The sequence below is a fragment of the Anser cygnoides genome, chromosome 3 (assembly GCF_040182565.1).
Source record: "Anser cygnoides isolate HZ-2024a breed goose chromosome 3, Taihu_goose_T2T_genome, whole genome shotgun sequence".
NCBI lineage: Eukaryota > Metazoa > Chordata > Aves > Anseriformes > Anatidae > Anser > Anser cygnoides.
In genome coordinates, this window is record NC_089875.1 from 85,407,309 (window position 1) to 85,434,905 (window position 27,597).

The window sequence follows — 27,597 nt, forward strand, 5'->3', positions numbered from 1 at the left end:
GCCTTTTGTACCATTTCTGCATGTGTTTCTTAAACTGCAAGGAACTTTTGCTCCTAGTTCAGGTCACAGGAAAAAAGTGCCTGTGCTCCTCAAATCATCACAGATTGAAAGTCACAAATCTAATAACGTAGAATTCAAGAGAAGACTAGCAGTATATCCAAATCTTAATTCTTTGTTTTCCAAAACAAAATTTGGGGTATTTAAATAGCTCTTTGCCAAAATGAAAAATTTCTGTGGGAAAAGAAAAAAAAACAACTTTTAAATGCTAGATTAATGGACGTTTAAATGCGGTGCCATTTGAAGCACAGGAAAACACAATATACTGAACTTTTGATTGCAGTGGGAATCATCAGAAAAAAATAGACATCTCCCATAATTGTAGGAATACTTTGAAGAAAGCTTGCTTTAAAATGCTAAAAGAAAGGAAAGAAAAATCTGTCTGACTTGGGGGTAGGAGAGGGAAGATATATTTTCTAAAAACTACACTTAATCCACATACAATGTACACCAACAATACACAAATTTAATTAAATATAAGTATATTTAGAAATAAATAAAAGTCTTTAAGTCTTTACAGAAGCCATTTGCTTCAAAGATTTTTTCCAAATTTATCTTACCCTGATAAGCTTAATGCCTGTATATAATTAATTAAACGATAATTCAATATCATTATTTCCCACTTTTGAGTCTTTTGCAGTTTCTCTTTCTTGTAGCTTGCCTTTTTTTTTAATATGAAGCCATTTTTTAGTATAAAACTTCTTTTTTGGTATAAAAGGTATATTGTACTCTGTGACTTTGAAGTACAAATTTATTGTTTTTAATAGGATTTTAGCAAAATGCTTCAGCTGAGAAAATAAGTCTTACTGTTCATAAAAATAACGTCAGAGTATTAAAAGCCAGGCTTCTTTTTTTTTTCTCATTAATGTGATCACTAGTCAAAATACTTTAATAAAGACTTTAATAATTAACATTAAAAAAAAAAAAAGCTGTATTTATTATCAAGTCTTATTCTACAGCACGTTAGTGGCATTTTCTCAACCACAATTTTTGATCGAGGTATTTGTGTCTTCCCACTATAGCCTGAAGAAGCAGTGTGGCCACATTTATACTGGTAGATAAACCAGGTTGCGGGCTGCTTGGTGCCACAGGGCTTGGCTCAGCACAGCTCCTCTGCATACAGCCCCCGTGTCCCACCTCACCTCTTCCCTCCTCGCCCCCAGCAGTGTGCTCACACAAGGTGCTGGCTGGGGTCCTTTGGCCTGTGGCAACAAAATGTGCCCAGGGCCTGGGTCAAAATCAGCCTGGGAATGATTACTGCATAATTATACAGATTATTGCATGACCATGCCTGGACCTGGGCGTCTTTTAGTTCAGGTTGATAAAAGGTTCGGGGACGATCTGGTAAATGTGTATAAATACCTGATAGGAGGGAGCACAGATGGAGCCACGCTCTTCTCAGAGGTATCCAGTGACAGGACAGGAGGCAATGGGCATAAATACTTGAAATTCCATTTAAACACAAGAAGAATCACCCTTTTTTCACTGTGAGGGTGGCCAAATGCAGGAACAGTGAGATTGTGGAGTCTCCATCCTTGGAGACGATCAGAACCCAAGTGGACGCAGCCCAGGGCAACCTGCTCTCACTGGCACTGCTTGGAGCATGAGTGGACTTGGCAGTCTCCAGAGGTGCTTTGTTGCCTCAGCGATTCTATCACTTTATAACACAGATCCATAGCACTTAACTAATAAGCATCTGAGGGCAATCTTGGATCAACGTAAATTTGTGTGAATTTAATCAAGTTGGTCCTTAAGCACTTAAAATTCTAAATCCAGAAGTCACTCCCAAATGAAATTGTTTCTTTAAGAAATCAGATTTGTATTATGTGTGAACACCCAGCAGGCCTAAGTTGACTCTTCACGTCATGCTGTATTTTGATAAATGTTTTATTACTTATATTGTTGTGTTGTTTTCTCCAGTTTTTAGCAAAGTAAAATCAGTTGTGTGCTACATGTGTAGGTGTACATTTAAGACAACTGATTGACAGACTTGGTAACATCTGCATGCAGGAGACACTTCCTTTAAAGATTATGAACTGTGACATCTTGGGCTCCTTTTCAGAGCTAAAATGCTTGTGTGAATTGAGTGTGAAAAACTTGTGCATGCAAAATGTGATTTGCAGCTGTGTTTATAAGTCAAGTGTTTGAAAAAATTTATTGGAGTGTGTCAGTAGACACCCTGCTCTACGAACATGTGCACTACATGTGTATGAGCTCAGAGTCATTTTTTGAATTAAAAAAACTACCGTCCTTCAAGGCTGTATGTGAACTCTGGTCTCCTGTACTCACACTCGTGTTGAAATATTTTAAAAGGGGAAAGGAATGTGATCCTGCTCCTGTTACTGCTTGAATCCTCTCACTGATGGAGACTGTCAGGGGACATTGACTATTTTAACTGGAAATTGAAAGAAAATCTCAGCGCTCCTTAGGCAGGAAGGTGCTCAAGGACAATCTTGTGTAAGAGCATGCACCTACTGCCTTCTAGTGAAGGTGAAGGTACTAATTCTAGGAAGAAATATTCCTTCCAACAAGCATCTAGTCTTCCTTCCCGTAAGAGCAGTGACTGCAAAGGGAGAAAGGGAAGCTGTTGTTTTCCTCCTAGAACTGGGATTTGGTAGTGGGTGTGTATCAGTGTGTTGTTATATGTCTCAATACAAAAGATTCAGTACAAGCATTTGGAAACAGCATAGATGAGGCTACCACGTACCTTAGAAGGGTATCTATCATCTGATGAGATTGGTGCTGGGTAAGACAGCACTGTACACTGGCAGGATTGTAGCTTGCCCTGGCATTGATTGGAAAGGGGATGTGTGCAAGTTCATAAAGCAGAGCTTATAGTACCATAGCATTGCATGTTTTGGCGTGGCTGAAACTTCTTTACTGACTTGCAGTGTGGAATTGCTGTGCTCTGAAATACCGCGAGTCCATACACAAAATGAATGTGAAACAGCAGCAAATATATTGCCTGGTATGCTTGGCAAAAAGGACGCCAATAACAGAAAATAATTCTGTTCCTCTAACTTAATTTGGAAAAGCTGCAATGAATTCTGCAAGTAATTTGATTTTTTTCCCCTGTATGTTCCTAATTGTCTTTAGTTTTGCTCTGTATTGACACTGAAGTCTTTGCCCCTCAGACAGATGTCTCTTCTATCGGAGTTTTTCTTTCTCCAGTTACATTGGTAAAATATTTTACTGACAGGTGAACATCTGAGAGGTGCCATGAGATCATTTTTTCCCGAGAATGCTCTGTTACTTTCTTTTTTCTTTAAGTTTGCTGTTTTAAATGTTTCTCTGTAGACACTGAATATTAAAAGTAATGGATGTGCCTTATACAAGTTATACAAGTTTTACAAGCTGTTATTAGAAATAATAGCATTTCCTCCCAATTTCTTTCATTTCCTCTGATGTCTTGCAAGACAAGAGCAAACAAATGCTGGTTGTTTTTGTTTCTACCATTCCATTTTGCCATGTAAAATGCAGGCCAGGAGGGCAAATGTAGGGAGAATTACCCTAAGGAATTATTTGCGATTTTCCAGTAGTTATATCAGTTTTCTTTTTGGATAATATTTGGTTTATATCCTTCTGTTGCTACTGTAATTAATCCCCCTTGTAACAGCAGTGTAACATTAAAAGTTCTTAGGTGAAGGAAAGGCAAGGGGGCAAAGTGACATACTGAAATTTGAATGCCTGGCAGTCCCCTCTGTCTTAGTTGCCAGTTCTTGGTTTTCCTCTTCTGAACATTTTCCTTGAAATCTTCATTCAAGACTCCTAGTCTGAGAACAGATAATATTTTTCTCCCTTTTTATAGCACAAATGATTGTTCTCAGTGTTTTATTGCTTGTTTTCACTGCTTTCAATTAAATGTGGGCTTTAGTAAAAGATTCCATGAAATGCTGCATTTTAAATGTATCTTTTTTAAAACACAATGCTGAAAACTACTTCATGGTTTTAATTCTGTAGATTACTTGGATGCTGCTACAGGATGCATAGTTGTTGTCTAATGCCTTATAACCAACACCACATTGAGGTCGAGGGATCTTTCTTCTCAAGAAGGAATTTTTCAGAAAGCTGATAGTCCTAAGAAAGGCTTGAATGACTTTGGAGAAGTATTTTATACTGCCACTAAAAATTAGCCTTCTGATCAAAATTGCTCTTCTCTAGAAATATTTGTCACCTTATAGTAATATATCTTATGCTGATTTGGATATGGCCAAATATGTAATATTTTAAAATATGATGATAGTTACTATACCATTGTTATCTTCACAATTCTTTTACTGTATCTTGAGTACAAAAATGCCATGACAAATACCAATATGAAAACAAAAATCCAATTTAATGCTTCAGAACAGTAAAACCAAAATGCCAGAATGGAGAGTTTTAGCTAATAGTTTTTTGAATTGAAGCCCTTGAAGAAGTTTTTATGGTTTTGTTTTTTTTTAACTTTTAGTTTCTTCTCTCAAAGATTTCTGTACAATTTACAGTTGCATTTGCAATTCAGGATTGGTCTGAGTAATAAGAAAGGATAATGAAAAGGTATTCTAAAGTTTTAAATAGCTGCTTCTCATTTTAAATAAAAGTAGGAAAAAGGAGAGAAAATATATTGGCAACTGCTTCAAAACCTAATCACCTGGTTTGCCTGAGTGCTTGCAGTCTTTGGTATAGAGCAGTCCTGAGTACGCTTGATAGTCTCTAACACCACTTTTGAGATCCTCTAGAAACAAAATGAATGCCCTCAAATGTATTTACAATTATATGTGAAGGAGCTTGTGTTTCAAGGGAAATGCTGGGATAATCATTCTCAGTTGAAAGGTTTTAATAAAGAAAAACGCTCCAGGATAACAAGGGTATTGAAAGACATGCCATATCATGACAAAGTACTAGGAAAATTAAAGGTTGTATGGAAATGTAATAATTTGAGGGGAAGATGCTGTATGTGTATTTGCAGCTGAGAACTGCAAGTGCAGGGTATAATTTAACCTTGGAGAACATTCAAAACTTACATGTATAAGGGAAGGTGGCTCAGGATGTCTCACAAGGATGATATTTAGAGTATATGATCAACTCTTTGGTTTCAAAATCTTTATCTGTGTAGGGGCTGAGGCACCCTTAAAGGCACTCTGAGTAACCCAGGGGAGGGACACTGGTTTGCCTCACTCCTGCCTCTTCCTTGCAGTCTCTGGTTGCCAAAGGGGCTGCGCTGCCCTTTCATGCGAGACTGGTTAAAGGCTTCTCTAGCTGATGGACAAAGCTAAGCTTTAACAAAATAATTGCAGATTTCCTAACCTGTTTAGGCTCATCACATTCCAAACTGTCAAGTGTTGATGAAGTGACCAGGCTTGTACCTGAGTAAACTGGTGTAACTTGAAGTCACTGGATATGTAGACTCATGTCATCTGCATTGTCATACTCCGTGTAAATTTGGCTTCCTGGCTGGGCTCTTGGAGCAGCTGAGTATTTATTCTGTGTTAGGGTGATGGTAGTAAAAAGCAGATCAAGCTAAGCATGAACGTTTTTCACTCTCATTTTTCTGATGATTTTTTGCATTTAATTTTTTAAAATAAATATAAAACTTCTACAAATGCAATCCAGAATTGATTTCTGCTAGTACATAAACCAGTGCAAATTTCATTACAAGCATAAACTTCAGCATCAAAAGACATGCGTCTGCTTTGTTTTTGAAAGCTTTGTCTTGCAGCATTCTGGTAAAGTATTTATTTGAAGTATTCATCTGGGTTTGGAAGAAATTTCTATTAAGGCAAACGTAGAAAAAGCTGAAACTTCTAGTTTGAATTTTTTGAGGAAGAGAGTAAGTTTGTTTAATTTTTATTTTAATGCCTATTTCAGTTCAGATGGAATAATTGATACATGTGGTTTAGGTTCTGGCAGACCAAATATTCTCTTGCAGCATAATCTTATACCCTTATCAGCTCGGGATCAGCTTCCTGAGTGTGTTCAGTACGTCAACTTTGTGATGGATTCATCTTCTCTCTGTCTCATCTGGTTTATTATCCTTTATGTCTGAAACAGTTGTGCTGTTAAGATAAGAAGGAATTTAAATACAGTAGGCTAAGAAAGAAGCTGTTGTAGAACAAACGTAGCTTTAATTTATTTTCTAAACACCATTTCTAAATTTACTTTATATATTCACTTGATGCCTATCTAATTATATTTAATTCTCCACAGATATATTCTACTAATGAGTCTTCAGGATCGAAACGAAAAGCTTTTCTATAAAGTGCTGACTTCTGACATAGAAAGGTTCATGCCTATTGTTTATACTCCCACTGTGGGACTGGCTTGCCAGCAGTATGGTTTAGCATTTCGGAGGCCAAGGTATGTAAGTTTATACTTCAAATAAAAGTAATTATATCTTACTTTCTTCTTGGCGGATTTCTGCAGGGGGGTCCTAACATAGCTGAATGTAAGCCAAAACTGTAATAAATGAGATAAATCAAACTACATTTTCAGTCTACATTAAACAATAATTTGTATTGCATTAAGAAGGTAAATGCTTGTTTTAATTATGTTAGAACATGGGTACGTTTTTAATCTCATTCACTGAATTTGACTTTCTTGGAATCCTAGCTGCATGTTACAACACCATAAAATAATGGGTCCTGAGTCTTAATTTTGTTTTAGCATTATTAAGAGCATTGACTTTTATATACATATTTGTATTATAGATGTTTTATGCACCCGTATATAAAAATAGTATGATACAATAGGATGCATTATGTGTATACCTAAAGACATCTTAGGAAAAATCAATAATAATTAAGGCACTTGTCTCACTGCTTAATAAGTTGTGCTTTCATAGGCTATGGGAGAGCTTTTATTCTGTATACAGTATCTGTATTTGTAGAGTGACAGGGAAGTAGAGTGAGAGAGGGGGAGATGTAACTTCTGTCTGCTTCTGTTTCATGCCTCTTGAACATCAGCCCAGAGAGGTTGAGATTTATAGTGGCTGCTGTTTGAGGATCTTGTGTATATGGGAGAAAGCACTCAGACTTTGGGGCAATATTTTTGCTTCGATCTAAAACAGTTCCTGAGACTTGTGTGAATGATGCTGTATCTTTGCTCCAAATGCAAAATGTAACAACGCTTTCAAACATTCTGTGCTATTTTCTGGCAAAGGGAGAGAGAATGAGCTGTATGTGTATAGCTCTGTTAACAGAAATAGGCTTTTTTACATTCAAGGCATTGATCAAAATTAAGAGGTTTGCAGTATAGGGGGACAAATAGGGTCCCCCTATAGGGACAATAGGGGACAAACGGCTGCTCACATTGTCTTCAGGAGGAGATATTTAAGGAACAAGACTTATGGCTTCAAGGTTTTCTTGTTGTTAATGTAAAAATCATTTTGGCCTTGTGACTGAATGAGTCAGGACCATCTGGCCATTTACAGAAAACAAAAAATCCTACTTCTGTAGACATTAAGAAGTTCAAAAAGACCTCAAGAATGCTTGCTTAAACCTGTCTAACAATCTGTGGCTTTTAGGTGCCTCCCCTAGCAAAGAAGTCATCTTCTTTTTTCCCCTCATTATTATCACCATGGTGATTTTATTGTCCTTCCAGGGAGTCCTAAACTTGTCTGTAAATTAAGTCTTCGCCTAAGCTGGTCTCATTGTTCCTTGTTTTGATATCTATTGCCATATAGGATGTTGCACAAAAAGCACCTCTGCCCATGCCGGATCACAGAGACAAACATTGTACTCTGCACTTTCTTCCCAGATGCATGGAGCATCTGTGTAGAAAAAACGAAAAAGAAGAAACACAAAACAATTAGACAACAGTTCTGCTGGGTGGCAGTCAGAACTGGTGGGGCAGATTGCTACAGTAATAAAAACAGCCCATCAGCTCCTTAATTCCGTTCTCTAGTCAGATACTAAGTACACTTAAGACACAGGAAAAAGTGATATGAGGGGTAGAGGTGGGGAGAGGAAATATTTCAACTTTTCTTCTTTTTTTTTTTTTTTGTTATTTTTCCTTTGGTGGAATTTTTGTCTGCAGAAGACTTAGAGAGATGGCCTAAGTCTTTTAATACATTATGTATTAAAACTAAACTCCTAGACCATAGAATCATAGAATCACTAAGGCTGAAAGATCATCTGGTCCAACCATCCCCCTACCACCAATGTCACCCACTAACCCATGTCCCTAAACACCACGTCCAGCCTTTCCTTGAACACCCTCAGGGACGGTGACTCCACCACTTCCCTGGGCAACCCGTTCCAATGCTTGACTACTCTATCATGTCACTCTATCACTAATACACTTATGGATTTGTACAGTTGGAAACAAGTTACGCTACAGACATGCAGTTTGCACAAATATATTGGGAAACAAGAACTTCTGAGTTCTCCACTATGCAACTAAGCCACTCACTAGCCTACCCTGTAATGAAAATTGAGCAGGACTGTAATACCTTATGGATTTTTTTTACATAGATAATGTATGTCACAACAAGCTAATTTTTTTCCATTTCGTTTCAAATAGAATATAGAAAGCTTTCAAAAACACTTCCAAAAGCACAGCATAATAGCCGTTTTACATGTATTGTGCAATCTTGGGAACAGCAAGCTAAATTCTCTCAACCCAGCAAATAACTGCAGTATAAAACTACCAGTGCATATAACGTTGTGCTAAGTTTCTATATTCCCCAGGGATTTTGCTGTATTCTGCTTAAAAAAGCACATTAAGCTGTCATACGGGTAGTGAACTTCTATTCTGATGTTATATTTAGGCATTCTAAACAGTGACAGTGACAATCTGATGAAAGAGAAAGGTACAAGTGCTATTTGAGCATCCTGATCGTATGTTCTTAAAAGTATGACTTTATTTGCCAATACTGGAATGAAGTCTGGTATTTTTCTTCAAAAAAAGTGCTTATTTCCTTAGTGAAAATAAGCAAATTCAAGACATATTACACTACTCACATAATACTTCCTTTATCTTTTAGCCTTAAAAATATATGGGTTTATAGGACATTCCATTATTTGGTATTTGACACTTTTTTCACTTCAGTTCAGCTGCTAATGAGTGAATGATGTTTTAAACAATATTAAGTAATGTTTTAAGTGATGTGTCTTTTGGTATTCAGTTTTATTCTTGAGCTACTGAAATCAGCCTTGGCTGTATTCTGCTGTCTGCTGCTTCCCCAACTACATGTCAGCTTTATATTCACGACTGACTGGCTTTGGAGACGTGTAAGATATTTATAAACGTCTGGTTTATTTCTAGTCCTGATGGATTGCCTCACCATTTTCAAATAAGTGCTTTAATGACTCGCTTAAGTAAAGATGGCTGAAAAACATCTACAGTCTTCTTCTGCCTCATGAGAATCTCATACTTTTTTTTTTTCTTTTTTTAAGAAGAAAGATCATCAGCCAAGTCGGATGTTTACTGTACTGAAAATTTCCAATAGCTGTGTTCATGGTGTCTTACGCTTGGTCTCTCATTTTCCCCAACCACTTAGCTTATTCCAGTGTTCATCAGAGGTCTCAGAAGAGAGGTCTATAAAGAGTGTCCCCTTTGACAGATTCTTCACTACTTAAGAAATGCCTATCCTTTATCATCTTCCACTGCATTCTGCTACAGAAACATTTTTTTTTTCCCTAAGGAAAACCTTTTACAAATTATTCCAAAACCAACTCTGCAAAGCAGTCAACTTCATTTGGTTTGAAACTATATTCTAGAGTGTGACTTGTATAGTATTAAGCATTATATACTGGCATCCGTCATAAACAGCACCCTCTGTGAGTTGAACTTGCAAAGAAGAAAAAAAACCATTTCAGCATGCAAAATGAGAAGAGGAGTAACAAATACACAGTTTAACCCATTCTAGACATTCTTATATTTATAACAACGAAAGTTGAAATGCAATGTCTCATTATGCAGTTTACATCTGAAAGGTTTTTTTAATATTCGGTCAGATCTGTGTATCTTGTACAGCGAGTTTAAACTCTCTAGTTCATAGTTATATATTCAGACAAGGGCTTAGTGAATAGTTAATGTGAAGTTAAAAGATAGGTGTCTAGTGAGGTCATTAAATGAGATCATCATCTGCACCTCCCGTTCATGTTTTTAGAAGACTGTAAGGGCTCACATGATGTACTTAGAGTTATAGAAGGACATTGTGGCTAACGAGAGATGTTTTTCATCCTGAATCAGTATTTTGTAATTATAGAATGAACATTCTTGGCCGATCAGCTGACTATGTGATTAAGCAACATTTCTCAAGAGAACCAGCTGCAAAATAACTTTACTCTCTGGTTTAAAACTCATCTGGGTAATGGACATTTGTTTGTAACATTAAAACTCAACTCAAGATTGCATTACTCACCGTGAATATTCAGCTTAAAATCCATCAGTTTTAATGAATAAGAGTCTTACATTCTAGAAATAGATAATACAGGTCTGATAGCAGATCTGGTAGCTGATCTGTAACAACTAATTGAGGAGGATGAGGGAACAAAGAGGCTCCTCTAGAGGTAGATCAGAGAAGGAATTCAGACTTCTGTAAGGATTCCCCTCACTCTACTGTTGGATTGTCTGTAGGCGTATCCAGGGATTTAAAAAATGTGCAGATAAAAGTTTTAAAGGCTTATGCTGGGAATGTAGTGGACTTCTGGCTTTATTGCAGCAATCACGCTACCATTAAGAACATTATCTCAGAATCCCTATGAAATAGCTTTCTGGTGAAGAGTTTCTACATATCACTTCATATATATATATATATATATTAAAAAAAAAAAAGTAAAATATTCTTTAACTGCAGAAAGCTTGCAACTACATATGAAAACTTTTGCTGACTTACAAAGAAACAATCTATTCCTATAAATGGGTTTCTAAAATATAACGGTTCTTTCAGTTGCTTTATTCATCCCAAAAGTATAAACATGGGAAAGTTCAATGGAAATTTTCTCTAAGAATCCAAAATCAACTTTTTACGTTGTATAGAGAACACCCAGGAGTTTCAGGTTCTTGTGTAAATTCAGCTTTTAGAGAGGGGAGGAAAAATTGACAAGTATAGCTATGCTGAAGACTTTGGATGTTGGTAAAATGTTAGGTGACTGTTTATGTATTTCCATTCCTAGAAGGAAAACCCATTTCAGAGAGAATATGGAAAGAGCAAGCCCTCGTAACTATTGTAGCCACACAGGCATGTCAGAGCTCCTCTGAAATAACTTACTGATGCAGTCATTTGCTGTCAGTCTGACTGGGAACCATTTTAAAAGTAGCTAAATTGAAATTGATGCTCAATATTGAAGATTCAGATGAAGTCATGTAAGAGGCAAAGCATGTCAGCCTTAGGTTTTTTTATGTTTTTTCTTTATTTTTTTCTTACATATAGAATTGGATCTTCCCCAGCTTCTAGGTACTTGTCATTAAAGTCTTCTCACAGAAGTTTTCTTGTCTAATAATTCATTTGACTTTGTCTTTTTTTCTTATTTTCCTTCCTCACAAATGACTAGAAAAAGCAAATCTAGAATTCTCTTATTCTCCTGAAGTCCAAGCAAGATTGCATTTTGAATTGACTTTTAATAAGTATTGTAAAGTTTTAGCTATTTCAGTAATTTTTAAGAACATTTAAAATGGTATTGGTGGTTGTTAGTGCCCATGTTTCAGAGGGCAATTTATCATGTCAAATACTCAGTTCATAAGTGCTGATATTGTACCAGATTGCAGCCATATTGAAGTGTGTGACTGTCTCAGCACATATGAACTTGAAATGGGTTCCGTTCCTCATATTTCTCAAAGAGATCACATCTATTTACATTTACTGCATGCATTTACAGATGCAATGTATTGAATGCAAGGGCTGCAAGTGTGAGTTCTTTTATTGTTGACACGCTGTTTACCAAGCATACCGAGACTGTCAGCTGCAAGATAGTGTAGCTTTTTAATAAGGAAATGGAATTAGAGAAGAGAGAAATATTTGTCTCCTGTGACAGAACTTACAAAATTGCAGAACTTGGCGGCAGGAGCTGTGGTCTGTTTTCCAGCACAAGGTTGATTCCTGCAGCGCATTTAATAATTTTTATTGTGGGTTTTAATGAGGTTTTCAGTGGAGCCTGGATTTTTCTTTTTGTTAATTCCATTGGATGCCTTTGACATCCAAGTCTCTTCAGAAAACAGATTTAGCTTCCAGGAGGCCAGAGACTTGTCAAGTCCTCGTGGATCACAAGAGCCAATAAAGTTCAGTTCCTGGTGCTGCTTCTTTGTGAATGCCTGTTTCATGCACAGATCTGTGGTATTTTCCTGTTTGAGACCAGAAGATCTGGATTCATTTAACCTAACATCTTCACCAGTGTAACTGTCCTATAGATTTTTTTTTAGAGAATCTAGGTGTTTTTTTCCAGACAAAGCAGTTTTGTTTTTTAGAGCCATCATTAATCTGATTATTACTGTGAATAGTTGTCTTAGTAGTATCCTTGTTTAGTTAACTGATAATTTTATAGCATAAAATCATATTAAACAGCCTATCCATTGATTTCAAGCACTATGACATCTTAATGATACCCTGTGGTTCTACTCTTTGGCATGGTGTGCTCCTTACCTTCGTCAAGCCAAAATTTAGCTTAGCGTGCTGTTGCTTTCTCAGCTTAAAAGTAAGGCCAATAGATTCTCCTAGTGTGATATTTTGCCATACTCTGAAAAGCTGTAAAAAGAGAATTGGCACACCATGGGAATGTTAAATTCCTCTCTTCTCCTAGACAGTCTTCTAGAAACCAGTAATGCTTCAGCCAGTAATGCTGCAGTGGAAGATGTGAGAATCTTGCACAGATGTCAGTTGGCCTCATTTTGGTCTTAGAGTGCTCTGTAAATATTAAGTCAATTCTGAGTCTAAGAAGTAGATGAATGTAAAAAGTCATACCTTGATTTTGAAAACATTAGGATATTCTTTAGGTTATATGTATGTAGTCATCTGGTCTCTCTTCAATTATGTTAAATTCATGGCTTTTGGTAATATGTTGAGAGTAGGTTACACCATTTGGTTACATTGTGAATTTTTTTTCTTTTTATTAAACTTGCACCTTAGAATAGAAACATGAATTAGCTTATGATAAATTGCAAATATATAATCCTGATCTAACATAATGAAATATAATGTCCTCCATGTGGTGCTGTTTTTTTGTACTTGTACTTTTTGGGACTTTGTGCTTGCACATAGGTTTTACCTACAGCAATAGCGGAAGGATAGGATTTACGAAGTCATTCTGGAAGTCATACATAGAGGTAGTCTTTCATTTAATCTTTTAGAGTTGGAACATTACTTGTGTTAGCTTCTTCCTACTCTCACAAGCTGCATAAATGATTTCTTATGCAGGTAATCTAGGAATCTAGGTCGTAAAAGCTTTGTCCTGAAACACATCATGAGCATGGAATTTCTGGCTTTCAGTCCTAAGTTTGTACCTCTCGATGGTGTATTGCTCGCTCTGTTTTTTCTGGAGGGAGTATATCTGTACAGTGTGGGGGAGAAAATGAGCCCATCCATACTCAAAACATGACTCTCAGAATGTTTGGCAGCAATTAATGTTCGGTCATTTTCCTTCCCCTCTTTGCACAGACTTCTTAGAAAACCTCAAGGCCCTTCTACAACATCCTTGGTGGTTTCTGTGCAAGAGCGCCAGAACTAACGTCCTGGCCATGCCTATCTGTTTCCCTGTCTGCTTCTTTCGTGCCATCCTGGATATTTCCAGGAGATTCCTGTTCTCATCTGATTTGTACTGTTATTTTTTACTTTTCCACCATCTCTTGTGTGAAATTAGAGTAGAAAGTTCCCTCTCCTCCATAAATTTGGAGGACTCAAATTTATGTTTTCTAGGGCATCTGAACTCTGAGCCAATGTGAATTAAAACTTCTCTGGATTTTAGCATATGACAATTATCTTCCTCCCTATACATCCTATTAGAAGGCTCCCGTGAAACAAAGAATTTTCTTACTGATGTTTTTCACCACATAGGGAGGCCAGTTTGTATGACAGTTATTAATGGAGTGGTTGTTAGACCCTTCTCATTTGGGTTGTTAAAACAGTAATTTTGTAGGTCTGCGTGCAGGAGAGTGGACAGAAAGTACATGATCGCAAGTAAAATGTCTTTACTCTGACTAGTCTTTTCTCTCTAGTGCCAATACCATATGAAAAGGCAGGCTGTATTGTTTTCAACAAATGAGCTATAGATATATCAGTGCCTTTTTAAAATAGTGATATTCTTTTGGCAAGTTATAGTCTCCTATTAATAATTAGGACTTGCACCAATATATAACCATGTTACTCTTTGATTTCTTCCTTTTTTCCTGAATTTTTAGAGAGATTTTGATTTTGCGCCAGCCTTCTGGTTACAAGCTTCCAGATTTCCCAGAGTAGTATGTTCCTTAATAAAATGTACTTTAAGGGCAGTAATTTTATTTAATTTTCACACCTCGACTTGGCCAAAGTCTTGTGAGCAACACTAAAGAATCAGGTAATACTGTAAGGGAGAGGTCTACTTATTGGCTCTGTCCTACTCTGTTCAAAAATATTTATCTACCACATTTTTCTCCTCATGAAACAGCCTCTGTCAACCTGCCAGATTTATACAGCCCCCCAACCGTCAACATCATTTGGCCCTAAAGCAAACCTTTCAAGAGCCACTTACTTCAATAAGAGAGACATAACTTTTCTTCGTTCAACACCTTTTCAAAGACAGACTATCAAACATTAGCAAACACCTCAGTCAGACATCTCGTGTAGGTTTTTGACATTGTTCTTTAGGACTGTGTAATTTTTTTTTTATTATTATTTTTTCAGAATTGTCACCTCCCAAGCTTCCTTTCTGTCCCTTCTTAGGGACCCTTTTTATAGATTGCTTCGGGAGGAAGTACAAAAGTAGTTGGATGTTGAGTAATAATTGGTCATTAGATCATATGGTTATAAATGTTTTCATAGTTATTTTTATTTTTTGTTTTTATAGTTGTCATTTTAGTTATTAAAAAAGTTAACCTAAGTATAGACTTTGACATTTAAGGGTCTTAATCTATTCAGAAATACAGATTCAGTTCTAGTGCTGTTGATTTGTTTAGTTCACAAGGAAGACTGATGCATGATTCTGGGTCTGCTCTTTTTTGCCGAGTGTTCCTATAGTAGACACCTGTGCTAATGACTAACATTTTTGTTGAACTTGCTGTTGCTGGGGAGTTACGGAGTTGTTTGAATTTTGGATGGCAGACCCTCTGTTTTTATAAAAGTGGGTACTCTGAAACCCTCTTGAACACATTGCAAGGAACTGCTTATCAGGGTGCATTTATGTTTGGAAAAACACTTGAAGGACAACAATGTACTATTTTTCTGTGTCTGTTTGGAGATCTGAGGTGTGCCTTCTCACCTGTCCATTTGCGTTTTGTCTAAACTTGCAATTCATTGCTTGAGGAATACTGAGAAAAAGGTATGTGCTTCTTTCTTCCTTTCTAGGACTACGTTGTAGAAGAGAAAGGGCATACTTCTAGCTATCAGTGGGATAAAAAAGAAATGGTATTTGCTGCATGTGCTTACAAATAGGTATCATCACCAGTAGTGAAGTATTTGTAGTCAACATAAGCATGTAGCAAAGAATTATTAGAGGTGGTTGATAAGCATTTAATATGTTATTTTATATTGAGAGCTTTGCAGAGGTAGAGGAATCCCACTCTCTGCCTCAATGCAGAGAGCTTTCTCCAGCTCCCCAGTAATTCCCATTACTGTCTCCTAATATTGCAAAATGAGGTGCCAGTAGTATTTCAGATGAGACAACACCAGTGACTCAGAAACATTACAATGATTTTATTAGCTCATTCTGAATATATCCCATCCCTTGTCCAGAGGATGTTTTCCTTCAGGATATGCTTACACTGGATTTTCTCCAGCTCTCGTTTTCTGTACATTTGTTGCACGTCCTTCGGCACCACCCAAATCCCCTGCTTACCTACTCAGCAGCTTCTCTGTTCAAAATGCTCTCATTACTCAGCAGTCCAGCATCGTCCCATTGTTGCATTTCTAATACAAGATACAGTAGCTTTAAAAAAGAAATCCTGTATTTGGTGAAGTCAAAAAGAGAAAGTAAAAACCCCAGCGAAACTTTGCCATAGCTTGGATATTCTAAAATCATAGTTTTCTGTCTCTGTCCAGAAGCTTTCTAAATAGTCGGGTCTTGAAATGGATTCTTTAAAGTGAAGAGAATTCATGAAGATTGTGAGCCTTCAAGAGCACAACAATGGAACTACTGTGTGTTTTAAAATATCTTGTGTTTCTCTGTATTTATGGCCAGATGGTTATCAGTTCTTAAGATTTTTGCACACAGTTTTTGAGACAGCCATATGCCTGTGCTGTTAAGGAGCTTCTGGAAAAGGCAAGAGATGAAAGTTTTGAGGTAGAAAGAAATCCTTTAATTTCTTGCATGGCGTTTCCATTCTTTTTGGCAAAGTTCTACAGCTTTATACAACTGTTTTCTTATGTGTGCTCTTCAATAAAAAAGTGCCCCCAGTGTGCATTATACATAAGCTTAAAATAAACATTAAAAGTCCAGGTAATAATAACTTCACAAAATGTATAGCAGAAGTGGCATTAATGTACTGCGATCTGCAGTTGAGTGGAGGAAGCTGGGTGAGGTTTCTGTCATCCCAACCACTGGTCTCAGAGTTAAGTGATGGCATTGCAAGTGAGTTCTGCTTCATATTATGACCTTATTTTGCTAATGAGTATTAAGATATTAAATTACCTGCAGGAAAATTTATATATATATATATATATATATATATATTTTAGGAAGCAGCTGTAGGTGTATGAGACTGTTGGGAGCATTGATCAAGTAAACAAAACTAAAAATACATATAAACCAAACAAAGCAAGTAGTTCTTGTAAGAAAAGCAAGTGCTGACTGAAACTGATCTGAAATAAGTATTTCTAACCAGAAGTAGACATTGATAGGGAAGTCATTAAAAAAAAAAAAGAAAAAAAAAAAAAGAAAAAAAAAAAAGAAGCTTTGGTTTATATTGAATTAGAACCTATGCCTTTGATGCCTTTGACATAAGGATGGTCAAAATCCAGTTCTTATTTTTGCCTCTTTATTCCCAAAACAGCTATGTTTGACTTTAATTTCTGTTTGGTCTCAAGGAAAAAAAAGAAAAAAGGAGTTTTGTAGGTGTACTCTAGAATAAGACAGTTAACCATTATGTTGGGCTTTCTGGTGGCAATGTGTGCCATCCAAGGGACTGGCTTACTGTTGCCAAGATGAAGCCGTAATGTAGCTTGTAGAGCCACAGCAACATGTTTCCACCTCCAGAAGTTCACCGTTTTCTGGCAGCATTCTTATGTGAGAGGGTATTGTTATTTTTTTCTTTTCTCCTGGAGTTGTTTTTTAGGTTTAACTTAAGCACATATGAATTAATGGATTTGTTGCCCTGTATGTCAAGTGGCAAGTTGTTCATGCTGCCAGTCCAGGAAAGAATATGTCTTTGACTGTTTTCCTCAGCCATCCGGAACGAGTTCCTTAAATGTGACATGGAGATGTTTGCTTCTGAAAATGACAACACAGAACACTGTTTCCTTTCTCTTTATTTGATTAATGGTTTATTCACAGATAACTAGGATATGGGCATGTGGGAATTTGTTTTTCCCAAGTAAATAGAATACATAAAAACAAAAAATCAATTCTGCCCTATCTCTGTTTGCTCCTGGCAATGTACCTATCCCTGTTTTCAGTTTGACACATAACACAGAAAGTGGAAATACGACAGCACACACTGTGCTGGGCTTGAAATGAAATTCTTCTTGCGGATGGCTGTAACCTCGGTTATGTGATGTATGGTTGGTACATTGCATTCAGGGTTTTACAAAAGTCTGTCTTTGAAAGATGTTTGAGTGTATGGCCTGGCCTGTAGACTTTCAATAATTTTTTTCCCATGTTAAAAGCTGTTGTTGGACACAGTCATAAAATTTTTGTCTGACTTATACATTCATGCATGTTGTAAATTTAATAGGAAATAAGACCAGAACCAGTTCTGGTCAGGTTGTTTTCATTTTACTGTTTTTAAAGTTTATATTTTTGATAGTGGAAAATATGGACATAAAACGACGGAAATTATTGTAGCTATGCTATCAGTGCAATGATTTCAGCAAATCACCTAAAATTGAAAGACTAAAAGAAAACAATAAAAACTGGATGTAAAACTGTTTGATAGATGTACAACTGAACCCTTTGTATGCCAAGGGCCTACTTTCCAGAGCACTTTTTTGGAGTTAAACTAAACTGATCTTTATTCTGACCTGTTGTTGTAACATTCTATTGAATTCTAAAATATTTTAGATTAAGATCTATGTTTAAAAATTATTCAGATTTTAACTAAGAGTCTAACCTAGGAGATCTCAGTTGCTATACCCTTTTTAAAGATGAGTGTTTCAATAAAAGTCAAACACTCTTGTTTGTTTTGGAGTGTAGACAGCCACAGTTGTGATTTTTAGAAGGTTATTTTTGGTATGTATAGGCAGTCAGTAGCCTAAATAAAACATTGTTAAAGCTACTTCGGTTTGTAAGTTTCGTAAGAAAATTTTTAAATGATGTTATCTGGTTATTGAGTGATCCCAAACACTCAATAAAATACCAACAGAAAGGAAATGAACCAAATACCAACAAAAATGATTAATGACTAACTTCTTATGGCGAGAATAAATTGGAATTTAACTTTCATACAAAACTAGTCACATTGTCACCAGACAATAATTTATATATTGTGTGTGTCAATTTATAAACAGTAATCATTCGTTTTCATGTGGGAAAACAAATGACTAATCTGAGAAGTCAGTTCTGTGATAGGATCACTTGTCAGGAGAGAAACTCTGTGTTACTGTGAAGCACTGACTTGGTGCCCTGAAATTCCTCATCCCCTGTGAAGGCTTCTTGTATTTCCCAGTGGCTGTCGAAGCCTGGCTCCTTGGTCGTGAGTGCAGAACAGAGTCTGTTTTCATGCAGAAGTGGAATAGAGCAGTGTTCTGGGATTTCAAACTATGCTTTAGCCTTTGCAGAAACCAAATATTTTACAGTCTCTCAAAGTCAGAGGTAAAAATCTAGACTGCTGACTGAAAGGCCTCGCCACTGAGGAATTTCTGGTTTCTGTTTATGCAGTATGTGAAATGTGGAGCAACAGTTGCAAAAGCATTGTCTTTATATCAACTGTATTTCGGAAGCAAGAATGTCTTTATATAGTTTTTGTAGATATATCCTTATTTTCTTGAGGCCAAGATATGGACAACGTACAAGTAGGTGAACAGCTAAATGAAAGTGTAAGCAGGGAGTAGGTGTGAGGATGCGTACGGCCTCACTCCGCTCAAAATGGATGCACATGTGCTGGTGTGCATGCTGCACTTTCCGAGAGTGGTGAGCTGAGTGAACTAACATCCAGAACTCCCTTCTCTCCTGAAAACCCCATTTTGCAGTACTTCATAGGTTTCCAGGCCATTCAGCAGTGGTCCTGTCCAGGAAGGCTGAGCCCAGGGTCTTACATGAGGATGTGGTGGAGGCCCCAAACTCAACAGGGGTAGAAAAGGAGGTGGACATATAATGACTTTGCTGCGACCTTTCCACTGTGTTCCTGGCATCTGATCCTGCGAATAGAGCTGCACTTCAGGCAGCTTGGTTGGCTTGGTGAATTAATTTGTTGAAAATAATTGATTTCAGTATGAGATGGTTGCTGAACACCAGGTCAGGTATGCTTTGGTGCCTCCTGCTGCTGCTCTCTCTGGGGAGTTACCTTTCCTGTGGGTCCCTTTGGGCTGCGCTTGTCCTTACCTAGTGTAGTGGTGAGCTGAGGCCTGTGTCAGTAAGCCATATTAACCACTGCAGCAAATAACTTTGAGGAATGTTGAAAACAGTGAGGATGTATAAGAATCCAATCACATGGATTATTTTGCATTAGTAAGATTTAATCTTCTCCCTCTGATGATTCTGTAAGAAATTATGGATTCACTGCAAGATCCCACGGAAGAAGTTGTATGCTCTAGCAGGCAATAAATGCAAGTCCATCTTTTTTTTTTTTTTCCAGTTCGAATCAGAAGTCTGTAACTGGTATTAGTCAAATATTAAAAATAAAATTTAAGCAGAAAATTATTTGAATGTCATTTCTGTGAATGATAGGAGAATAGTCTTGTAAATAACTGAGGCTGAATAAATGTTTGCTTTTCAATTCGTGTTATTTTTAAGCTCTTACAATTTTAGTGATTTTAAGACACAATATTCATGCTATACCTATATTCAATTCTATTCAACATTAAAAGTTTATAAGGAAGAAAATTTCTGCTTTGTCAGGTTTTAAATATAGCTCCAATAACTTCGTTACCATGTCTTTGTTTCAGAAATAACTATGATTGCATGCAGTGCCCTTTGAATAAAGTGTTTTTTCTTACAAATATATTCTTCTTTTTTGGTGTTACTTCTCTCAGTCAGAGTGAGAGTGATGTGAAGGCTTGTTTGACTTTGTCCTAAAATTAATGAGTTTGAGCTTATTTTAAAATGTGCAAGTAGTAAATTGAAATCTTTACTTTCCTAGTGCCTGATGTTCACCTTTGCACTAAAATGCAGGAGGCCTGTTTTCTATAGCTATCTTCTGATACAATTTCCACTGAAGGCAGGAATAGGTTTCTGTGTATGTTGCAGTGGAGCACAACCCAAAAAGTCTTAGGTGCAGCAAACTCTGCTAGAATGGATGTTTTCTTTTTACTGCTGAGAGTTGCTAAAACTGGGGAAAAATCATGGCCTGTAACAAATTTTTGCCTTAGAGGAAGCTAAGGCAAAACAGCTGCTCTAGCTGACTGTGCTTGGGAAGGGGGCTTGGACTGGAAGATCTCCAGAGGTCCCTTCCAACCTCGGTGATGCTGCAGTTCTGTCATCGCTGTGCGCTATGGATGTGGGTCTTGGAGATGTCACCAAACATAATATGCCGGCAGCTCAAGCGTGGATGAACCAGCTCTGTTCTGTGCCTGGCAGCTCACTGACAATCTCGTACAAGTTTAACCCACGTGCTTTCTACATTAGCCTGCCTTCCTTTCTGACTTTTGCCTCTTAGCACTACAGCTCCTTTCATGGAGAGCTGTTGTATCACTGGGACATGAACTTAGCAGTGGCCTTGGTTCCTTTTTAGCTGCTGAGGTCAGCTTTACAAATGGGAGATAGTGTCTGTTTTCAGAGGTGACTTCTTCATTAAAGTGGAAGTTGAGTAGGATATGTCATAATAGAAGCCTTTTTAACAAGTCTTCACTTTTGTCGTTTTTAATGGTTATTGAGAGCAAATGATGGTGATTTAAAGGTCAATGAAAACTGGCCTAAAGGATGCTATTGTCTAAAGACTGGAAATTTTCCATGTTCCAATGAGCTGGGACAGTAGAAATTGTTGAAGTACGTAGAAGGACAGTGATCTCACTTGTTTGAGTACTTCACAGTTTAAATAACATTTAAAAGTTTTTTTGAAAACATCATTAACTTTACAAAATTCCTGGTAAATACATGGCGGATGCTGTGCTGAGGGTTCTTTACACAGTTAATATCAGCATAAAATAAACAGGATAGCTATTGAAGCAGAACAGTGGGTTATTTTTTTGTCTTAAAAATGAATGTGTCTGGCTCTGGTAAACCATTCTCATTCACAATCTTCAAATAGTTCTATTTGTATCTATTAGGGTGTAAGTAATTACGTTATTTATTGAGCAACTGTCAGAAGAACTTAAGTAGCTTCTGGAGCAAAACAGCTCTGGCTCTTAAAACATGATATTTCTCAAAGTCTGCCTTCTTGTTTTCAAACAGACACATCCCATTTAATTGCCATTATGCTTCTGTGGTTCAGCAAGAATACATATAAACTCGTTTTCTTGACACATGAGATTTTTGGAATAAATCTAAATGAGCAAATTTGTATTTTAAGAAATGAATATTAAGGAGAGATAATTGTATCTACTCTGTTGTTATGTGAAAAGGAAGCATCATTACAGTCATTCCATTCATTCTATTTGTACATCATTACATTCCATCTCATGGAATACTTAGACCATGAGGTGCTGTGCTGTTGATTTTGTAGGTAAAAGAGGTGAGACACTAATTAAAAAAACAGTTTTATCTAGATAAGCAAATAAAGTTTATTTTATATAATTGAAAAAAAATTATTAAAACACCTGCAGTAACAAAATCTATGAAGGTTTTTTTTTTTTTTTTTTTTTTTGTTACTGTGACACAATCTTAATTTTCATCTGAAATAGCCTGAGGTGCACATTATGGTTTCCAGAATTAAATACACAATTGTGGATTACATAGCAAAGAGACAAGGTGTACTTGCTCTAGGTACCACATAAGAGTCTTGTTTTTAAATTTTTGCTGTGTAAGGCTTGTAATATTTTATTCTAATTGTTTTAACAATCAAATGTTCTTTTGCATTGAGTGAGAGCAGTTGAGGAATTAGTTCATCGTGTTGCTTTTCATTGTACAAAGGCCTGACTTTGCACAGTTATGGAGCCAGAGTTTACTCCAATGGCATTCTGAAAAAGTGAAAACAGTATGTTTCAAGCAAAATGGGTACCTTTTATAAAAGTCATCGTACACTTGAAGTAGTAATGTAGAGATTACCTACTTTGGTAGCAAGAGTCAGGCTCTCAAAGGACTGGAAGACTTCAGACTTGTGGAAAAGTGGTAAAACAGCATCCCATGTTGCAACTTTTTTTTCTTTTAATTTTCTCATTTGCCTTCAGGCTATATTGCTGTAGGCAGTTTGCTGCCTTTTTTTCCTTTCACCCACTCTGTTGTTATATATATTTAAAATATACTCTATGTGCAGGCTCTGGAGCCTTTTTCAGATGCACAAGGGTGGTTGGGGCAATGCTTGTGTCATCAATCTCCTCCCCACAGATGGATGAGGGGTGGCTTGCTGTGGATGGATGCTACGGCTTGCTGCGTTGCAAGTTATTGAAGAGCAGCCTGTGGTTCCCCTCTTCCCTAGTCCCACATGGGCTGGAAAAGGGGGTGAGCTGAGACCTGAAGTCAGCTCTCTTGGCAGCCTTGACTGTATTTGAAAATGCATTCACAAATTTCAGTCCAGCTGGGTTGTGACATTTTTTCCACCAAGTAGCTACTTAACCCACTTGACTTTATTATTATTACCATCATAATTATTTATATTTAAATATTGTTTTAATGTCTATACTGAAAAATCCCACGGCATCTGTGTCTCTACAGTTTTGTGCCTTCTCTTCCTCCAAACTTTTCTGAAACCTTGTTCCCCTGAGGTCATATTTTCAAATGACAGACTTAGAGCTACTGTCTTTTGGGTGTTTTTTTACGCTTTTATGCTTTTCAGGCTTTATTTGTATTGCAGACTGTAATGTTCTTTAAGTGCCTTGAACTTTAATCTCTGCTATGTAGATGTTATTTTTAACTGAAGTAACTGTTTAAAGCAGTCCACATACTAACAGGGATTGATAAATAGCTTTGATGGATCTCGGCCCTTGAAAGAGTGCTATGCAGGCTGCCAGCAGCACTATTAAATAGTGCCATGAGGCAGTGTTGTCCAAAGGGAGTCTTGAAATGAGACTAAATTCTGATCTGCTTCTGTAGCTAGAGTGAACAGTCAGACCCCTTGACATAAGCACTTACAGTGATATATTTTTCTTTAGTTATCTCCCTACACTCCTACACAAATAAGGCTTTTGAGTCTCTGTACAGTTTATAATGATGCTTCTGTTACTCTTCTAAGTTCAGCTAATTGGAGTTGGCAGATGTTATCTTCTGTCTTCCAGAATACTTGAAGCCAGCTTCTTCACAAAATAACGATTTATAAACAATAATTTAGGATTGTTTATCCATATGCCAAACATTAAAACACATGTATTATTTACAAGCTGTTATGTCTTTCCCAGGTTAATATCTTATTCTCCATTGTCTTTCACATACTGTTACTACTTAACCTGTTTTATGAACTACTATACAAGTCCAAGTTTTCAGGAGTTTTAAGAGTATGTGCTGTTCTCTTAATGCTGCTATTCCCATTTTTTATGTTGTTTTGGATGTAGTCTTTGTTTTGCTTCCTACAAACGTTGATGTTTAAATATGGTTTGCATATGCAGTGTCTAGACAATTTAAAGCCTGGGTTTCTTTATATTGATGAATTCAGGATGAAGCTCAGTAGCAGCTGAAATTTCAGTGGCAACTACTTTATTTATTGGAAGAAATACTCATGCACTGTAAAGTAATGAAGTTCACTCCTATACAGAGGGAAAGGTTGAAAAAAATAAAAATCTGTGAACAGCTTCATTTCTTTAATCAGCCCATCAGTAGTATTTACTAGGCCACAGAGGTCTTGGGAGGAGCATCGCTACGAAAAGGACCCTAGAAAGCTAAGACGTAATTAAAAGTTTGAGAACGTTTTATCTGATGACAGGAGACCATACTGAACAGTTACAGTGGGAAATATTATTATCTCAGGGTGAAAAAAAGTGTAAACTATTCTTTTATGGGGATTTAGGTAGTCTTAGTTTCTAGTACAATGTTTATGTAAAGGAATTTTAACAGAGGAACTGGGGAAGTAGCTTGCCTCATTCTTGCAAAGTGCGGGAGTTTGGGAAAGTGCAGGCTCAGAAAGAAACTGAAGCTGCTCCCTGAGACTTTATTATTTTTATTATTATTATTATGATTAAGCTTGTTGATTTAGGCAGCATGGGAAAGTGAAGCCACCTCTATAATAATTCTATATACAGTTCATAATTCAAATAACAGTTTTGAACATGAAGGGTTGTGAGAAAAGTTTGAACTTTTTTCATTAAAAAAATCGGCATTTTCTGAGACATGTTAGAATACCTCCTGTTATTATAAGCAGAGGGAAGAAAGGATTGTTTTATTACTGTGACACATTTTCCTGAACTATGCTTTAATAGAAAATAGACAAATACATTGCTGGTGGAACATTATTTCCTTGAAGCATAACAAAAAATAGTCTATTTAATTCTGTTTACTTTGTTCTAATAGGTCAGAGTTCTAGTAAAATAAAACAAAGCCAAATTAGATGATGCAGAATGACCTCCACATAATATACTACAGTATGGTGAACTCAGTGAGCCTCCCCAAAATCCACCCTTTTGTGAGTGGATCCCAAAGTCCTGGCATCATTCTTTTGGGCTGTGGGCTTACTGTTGTGACAAGAAAGGAGGCACAGTTACTTCTTTGAATAACTTTTCCTGGACTGTAGCTTCATGTATTTTCTGGGTATTCGAAATGGGCATCAGTAGAGGTGATCCCTTTGGCTAGAGTGGCAGGAACCAGTGCTGAACTGAAGTCTAACTGGGGCCAGAAGAAGTAAAGGTGGGTCTTGGTGCCTGTGTGCAACTTGCTGAACATGTAGCATGTTTGAACACCTTTTCCGAGACATGTTGCGTGTAGATCTACATTGTGCCACATTACTTGTTCATCTGCAGAAGCAGCCCATCCTGAAGTACCGAGTCAAACCCACGGACAAAACTTATGTTTATTAACGTCATACACATAGGGACAATACTGTCTTATTTCTGCACTGAAATACATAGAGCTTATCAATGAATTAATCCCATTTAAACCGTGTAGCTTCCAGCCTACAGTGTTTTGTGGCTTAAAATTGCTACCACTCTCTTTTCCTGATTCCTCGCATGGCTGTGCTGTGACAGCCAAAAAATAACTATCGTGTCTGCTGGCTGGCTGCCTCAACAGTTCGCGTCACCCTAGCCCCCTTATAATAACTGTGTGCAGCTGTTGCTGTTTCTGGCCATAGCAAGGCCTCATGGAAAAGAAAAAATACGTGGCACTGCCTTTCAGTGGTTTCAGGTGGCGTTGCCAGCAAGTTCAGCGGCTGAATGCTCTCGTGGTGGGCAGCGCTGCAACCTGGCAGCATAGCTTCTTGCAGAGGAAACCTTAAAGGAGAAAAGTGCTTTAACTGAAGAAATGAAGGATGAGGGCAACAGATCCAGATAGAGGAAGAAGAGATTCCTATCTCTCTCCATATTCTTACAGAATAAGGGAACTGTGCCCTTAAAATCAGCAGCATCTTCTCTGTCGGGACAATGTGTCCAGAAACGTGTTACTAACGTAGAGAAGAATGGAGGGAAAGGGGGAAGGAGGGGAGCAAAATGCTTTTGACATGACTCTGTTTACACTTTCCCCGTATTTTTCATTGTTGTTTGAATGTGATCCTGCCTGGACAGATTTCTGAAACAGGCTCTGAATACTTATTCAAAGATCCTTACAAATGTCCTGACAAAGTTCCTCCTGGAGCCGCCGTCCTGCATTTATTTTCCTCCGCTGTGGAATTTACTCCGTGGAGACCTTTCTCCCTGCTTTGCAAGAAAGAGGTCATTTAACCACACTGGGCTGGACTCGGGCGCTTTAGAAAATCCATCCAAAATCTCGCTTCATTTAGCACTGGGCTATGAGGTCCGTGTAAATCGGAGGGCGGGGAGAAGCAGAAGGGTGATGTTTCGGGTAGCTTTCCTCCCGCGCTCTTCTATTTCTTTAGCATGCTCGTGTCTTCAGATTGGCTGTCTCTGAGGCTAGCAATTTTGATAAACTCTGTTTGATGCTTCATACAACCAGTTTACACAGCATTTTGTAAAACGTCTTATTACACAGCACATCGGCGAGGAAGCATCAGCATTTATTTTGCATTGCTTCTTTACAGCATTTCAGTTAGCGCTCTCTGTTTCAGGTACCTGAGTTGCAAATAGAAATGCTTGTGTACTGTAAACACTATCGCTTCTTAAAAGTGCTTTAAATATTAACCCTTCCACCCCTGCAGACTCTAGCTTACACTGAGCTGGGGCAATTGATCTGCTGGCTGGCATTACTGCTAAGAAATGGTGACTGACATCGGCCAGCCTGCTGCGTTCGGGCTGAGCCTGGGGCAGGAGGAAGGAAATAGGGGTGCCAGGGACAGGCAATTCCCAGTTCTAGGGGAAAATGCATAAAATGAAAGCTAAGCAGACAAAATTATGATCCTCGTGGGTCCCTTCCGACGGGATATTCTATGATGCTATGAAATATTTAACCACAAATGGCTGTTCATACAGTGCATACTCCTTTATGCAGTGCATATGTATTTTTCTTGAAGAACACCACAATTTTTGTCCTGCTTAGTTAGCTGTGTACGGTTGTCGTTTCTGTATAATTAAGATTAAGAAGGTTAATTGCAGTGTATCTTACACTGTCTTTTGTTCCAAAGAATAAACGAGTTTGATTGTATATTTTATAAATTGTATATCAAGGAGGTGAAGACAGTTAAATATGAAATTAAATAAAAAAATATAAATATATATTGCACAATAGTAGTTCAATACTGTATAAATAACCCAGTATGTATTAACTATATAAACACATGACATTAGGTATATTTATTAATTAATATATTTTGTAACTTCTGACTTTTGGTTTCTTGACTATACTTTTAAACACTGCAGGAAATTTTTTTGCTTGACTTGCAATACTTACAGTCCTATCTGACCAGTGTTTCCCTCAGTTACTAGTTTTATTT

At 37.2% G+C, this 27,597-nt stretch overlaps 1 protein-coding gene across 1 annotated transcript in view; it reads left to right on the plus strand.

The window, feature by feature from the left end:
• ME1 (malic enzyme 1) overlaps positions 1-27,597 on the plus strand; it is a 180,686-nt gene that overhangs the window by 48,686 nt on the left and 104,403 nt on the right. Inside the window, exon 3 of the mRNA XM_013180081.3 lies at positions 6,244-6,393. Within this exon, the coding sequence (XP_013035535.3) occupies positions 6,244-6,393 (150 nt within the window). The remainder of the gene's footprint in view (positions 1-6,243; positions 6,394-27,597) is intronic.